Source organism: Alosa sapidissima, chromosome 11 (assembly GCF_018492685.1).
Source record: "Alosa sapidissima isolate fAloSap1 chromosome 11, fAloSap1.pri, whole genome shotgun sequence".
Taxonomy (NCBI): domain Eukaryota; kingdom Metazoa; phylum Chordata; class Actinopteri; order Clupeiformes; family Clupeidae; genus Alosa; species Alosa sapidissima.
In genome coordinates this window covers 12,620,577-12,625,609 of record NC_055967.1, presented here as the reverse complement: position 1 = coordinate 12,625,609, position 5,033 = coordinate 12,620,577, and the positions used below count along the sequence as shown (strand labels likewise).

General features: G+C 38.5%; 1 protein-coding gene across 1 annotated transcript; it reads right to left on the bottom strand.

Annotated features, from left to right (window-relative positions):
- Positions 1 to 500: 500 nt before the first annotated feature.
- spi1a (Spi-1 proto-oncogene a) lies at positions 501 to 3,876 on the bottom strand. The gene is made up of 5 exons (XM_042110149.1): positions 3,606 to 3,876; positions 2,628 to 2,721; positions 2,256 to 2,428; positions 1,195 to 1,348; positions 501 to 1,093 (listed from the first exon to the last, which is right to left on the bottom strand). Exons 1-5 carry the CDS (start codon positions 3,627 to 3,629, stop codon positions 777 to 779), a joined length of 762 nt encoding a protein of 253 aa, XP_041966083.1. The 5' UTR covers positions 3,630 to 3,876; the 3' UTR covers positions 501 to 776.
- Between the last annotated feature and the right edge of the window lie 1,157 nt (positions 3,877 to 5,033).

Here is a 5,033-nt window from a genome sequence, read left to right as displayed (position 1 = left end):
TCTTGCAGGTGCCGAGGTCAAAGTTGAACCATGCTAAACTTTGACCATAGCGGGCTGTAAATCATAGGTCTTTTGCGCTCAGCCCAGCAGTAACCACAACAAAAATCTTTAGGATATTACCTCAACCAAGACCTAGCAGCGAGCGCAGCGCATGCTACTTCTGGTCTACTTCTGGCATGCTACTTCAGGCCTACTTCTATATTCTTTGGCTGCCGCTGCGCTATGAAATCCATTACTTTCAATGGCTTGGGTGCGCAAGAACTGGCCTGTGGCATCGCTGTAAATCATAGGTAGGCTATTTTGCGCTCAGCCCGGAGGCAAGCACAACAAAAATCTTACAATGTGAAAGGCCCTTTAGGGATTAGTTGAATTGCAACAATCCTCATTGTCACTTAATTGTATCTCATAACGCATTGCATTAATGTTTTGAATAGCCTTATGACTTAATGTTACATTGATAAGGACAGTCTATAACAAAATTGCATTCAGAAACATGTCAATGAAGTATTCACATATTTTTAATGAACAGTGGCACAAGTTTTAACAGTGAAAGAACATTTAATTTATAAAGCTGATCTGAATGATGGTATACCACTAAGATATATGTAATCATGACCTGTAGTTTTATTTTATACCACTGTGGGAGTAGGATATTGAAATGACAATAAGATTATACATGACTTTTCTGCCAATTCATGCCATTAAGTTGTATTAGATGCAGAGAAATTCCTCAGTATCAATAGTATAACAGTGATTGTGGTCCAGTGTTCATCAGTCTAGTTATACTGCCTTCTATTAGAGGGTAGTAGTCTTTGCAGTACCTCTCCACTGAATTGATACGTCAATTTTCGTTTGACCTTTTGAATTTCTCCTGTTTTTCCATAATTTCTCAGGGCTCTGGCCATTTTTTGGTAGGTCATCTTTTTCCGGTTGCCCTTCTGAGTACCCCAGCGGCTGGCTAGAGCTTCCTTGTGTTTGGAGGAGAACTGGAACATCCCCCTTTCTCTGTCAACCCACCAGATGCTATCCTTCATATCCCCAGTCCTCAGTAGGTCCAGCAAAAATTGGTACAGTCGCAGTTTCTTGTTGTTCCCTAAAAACATGATTGTGAATAAAAAAAAAACACAAGTATATTCAGCTTTAGATCAGTATGTTATTGATTTTGTCATGATTTTACAGCTCTAGAGTACTTACTGGATACGGTGCCCAGGCAGTGGGCGTGGTGCTCTGAGTGTGCCTCCTCCCCCTCAGACACCTCTAATGGGGGGCTCCGGCCTCCTGGGTCCTCCTCGTCTGTGCTGCACCGGGCAGCAGGGGAGTGCTGCTGCTGCTGCTGGTAATACAGGCCCTGTGAAGCACATTTCTGTCTGTGACCAAGACGCTCACATGAAGCACTGACTGTATTGATCGTATAAGGTTAGTGCCTGTGAAGCACATGTCTGTCTGTGAACAAGACTGTATTGATCGTATAAGGTCAGTGAAAGTAGTCTATTCCACACTAAACACTATTCACTACACTATACCCTAACATAATCCAAACCTTCACATAGTATCTGATGTCATCTCCTCAATTTCAATTTCCATTTCCTGAACTCAGGCAGAGATAGACCTAGAAAATATAAACTCCATAAGTCCTATTTGTTTAACATCTAACTGTTCAATGCTTCAACTTAAAAAGTCAGCATTTTTAAAAACATACCACTAGGGAAACAAATGTCATAAGTTCCTTGATAAACAGTTCAGGACAACAATGCAATTGAATCAGGGGGAATTATTTTCACAAATGTCAGTCTAGTTAAATGTTTTTCTTGAGAACACTCAGATCCAAAACAGAAAGAGGAAGTTACCACAAGTCTACGTAATGGAGGCTCCATGAGGCTTATAGCCATGTTAAAAAGAAATCTATTTTCTTAAATGTGAACTGCTCTCAGGAGTAGGCATGTAGATGTAGGCATAAATGACTAGCCATTATGTGTAAAAAAAAAATATTTGTCTGATGTCCTACAGGTGGTTCAGTTATGTTGACTGTAGATGTATGGAAAACAAGCTTGCACCAACATTTGTTCATATACCATAGTATTGCCATTCTAGAACATTCTGTGTTCTGCAACACGCAGCCTCCAGAGACTGTATAAGTACACATACAAGCTCCAACTCTGCCCCAATCAACAGGCCTTTCTAGATTTCAGATTCACATTATTACCACGCAAGTAGACTGACAGGGGAATGTCTTGTGGGGGTTGATGAGATCTAACCTGTGGAGGAATGTCAGTGGAAGGTCCAGCAAATGTTGCTTCTAAGGGGTGATGCAGAGATTCCACATCACCATAATGATATGGGGTAGGGTGAAGCTCAGTTAAATATCCATGAGGCAATCCACTGTCAATGTACTGCAAATGGACAGGATGGCATTCCCACCCATTCTGTACTAGAGAGAGACAGTTAGTAAGAAAGTTAGAAAGTGTACTGACATTTGATGTTGTGATGACATTCGTAATCCTATTATCCTACATTCCAATCCAATCCAGTTCCAATCTTTGCTGTGCTTAATAGCGTACACTCACATTATTAACCAGTACTGAGATCACTCAGCATTTGTAACTTTCACATCAACCTTGTGCACTTACCCCCATGGCCATTTACTTCAGAGCTGATGTGGGAATAGAAATCGTACACTGGCTGACACTGATCACGGTCATAGTGAAGCAAGTCTTCTGAAGGCTTTAATAGGAACATCAATAGCAATAATATATGAACAGTCATACATTTAGTCAACAAGCATACATTTTCACAGTGTTATTTCCAGGGGTGGACAGTAACTAAGTACATTTACTTGATTACTGTACTTAAGTATGATTTTTGAGTATCTGTACTTTATTTGAGTATTAATATTTTTGGAAACTTCTTACTTTTACTCCAGTACAATACTGTTCTTTTGACTCCAATTGAAATAGGAGTACTCGTTAATTTTAAGCACAATTTGAACTTGGCTGTGGTAATGATGCTGACAGCAGGTTATTCATCAGAACATCCTCCATTTAACCTGGGAGAACCTAGACGAATCTGTTAGCAATTGAGATTTTAGAAGTGGCCTGGTGTTAATTATTGCATCCATTTGATGAACAATTGCAAAGTTATGAAAATAGGTGAAATGTTTTTGTTGGATGTAAGGAACTAAAGGTCTGTTCAAGTCCTATGATCGACCAAAGGATGTATACCGTATTAATGACCAAATAAACATTACATTACAGTACATTAAAAAGGAAAAATACTTGTACTTCTGAATACTTAAGTTTTTTTAAAGCAAGTACTTCCGTACTTCAATTTAAGTAAAAATCTGACTTAGCAACTTTCATTTGTAATGGAATAATATTTCACACAGTGTATCTATACTTAAGTAAAGGAATTGTGTACTTCGTCCACCTCTGGTTATTTCACAGTGTTCAGGGGCTATCAGCATGATATACTGTACAGTATCAAACTCATGATGAAAACCATCCAGTTAATGATTTATTAAATACTACGTAATGTGTTCATATTTACAACAAACATTAAATGAAAATACACATTTTAAATTGTAACGATACACAAATATAAAAACTTACAGAAGTGATAACATAGCTCTCCATTCGGTCCTTCACTACTAGCAGACTTCAAAATCGTATTAATCGATTAATTTCTTTATTTTTAATCTTTAGTTTTTCCAGACAGAGCACTAAATAACGTCTTAGTCTTAGTTTGTTGTATCTTAGGTTCCTGCTGTAATCCTGCTGTAATCCTTGTTGAATTTAACGAGAACAATGATGAAAGTGAAAACTGTACTCTGTTCTAATCACAAGTTCCTCAACACTGTTTTTAAAGGGTGATGCAGTACTGCTTCTGTCATTTTGATGCATGCGTAGGTCACGTGATGTCAAACAATGTTGAGTCAGATGAAGTGGTTTGCGGAAGTTAATTTTACTTACTCAAATAGGAATATAAGTAAATGTGTTTGAGTGTTTTCTAATATAAAGAGACTGTGAATGTACACATTAGAGGCAACTATCATTAGAGGCAAGATGTGATCAGAGGTGAAAGTTATCACAGATGATGACATGTAAACATGCTTTGTCTAATAGTAATAAATTCCAACTATATTTGCAAAGAAATCCAGAGGTTATTCAACACTGTGGAGATTTAATCATCATGCAAACAACTCAGACATCCACCATTGCTGTCCGTGATGCCAAAAGTGAAGTATGGAGAGTGGCTTGTTCCGTTTTTTGATCACTTTAACAAAGCACTATAACATCACCCATGAGGAAGTAGCCACAGTTTCACTACTGACGGTCACACCAAGGACAGAAAATGGTGGTAGTCTCAGAAAGTACATCGTTTTTTCTATTTAATTTATTCACATTATTGTAAGTAGTGTCACTTCTAATCTGAATGGCCAGCCATTGCCTTCTGTGCCCTGAGCAGGTTTTCTTCAGAATGCAGGTTTATGTCAAGCGCAAGACTCGACTTTATAGAATGAAGGTTACATGAAAAACATTATACTGATGCATTTCAGTGTCTCTACATTCTCTTGGTCTAATAATTTACAAAATGTTTTGTACTATTATGTAATAAATAATAAAGAGCTGTGTTATCAAATACTTTGTAATCAAATATGTTAGAGCAGCCTGTCAACGGTCCCCGTCAGCATAACTGCATGTTGGTGTTTTCCCAGCAGCCCTTTTTGTTATGGTGTTTTCTAAAGCAGGAAGTCTGTTGCATTTCACAATAACTCTCACAGCTCCATGTTTATCTGGGAATCTATCTGAGACTGTAACATTATCACATGGAAGCGTGTGGACACAGGAGACAAATCAAAACAGTTGGCATGGCTGTTACCTGCTTAATGGCCTTCTGCCTGCAGACTCCTGTGATGTCCAGCTGAAGTTGAAGACCCTGTCGTGGGATCAAGGCTTTTGCAGCCTACTATGCTGGGCCTGGAGAAGTAGTCACAGACTACTGTGAGACACAATGTTACAGGAGGTATGCATAGTTTG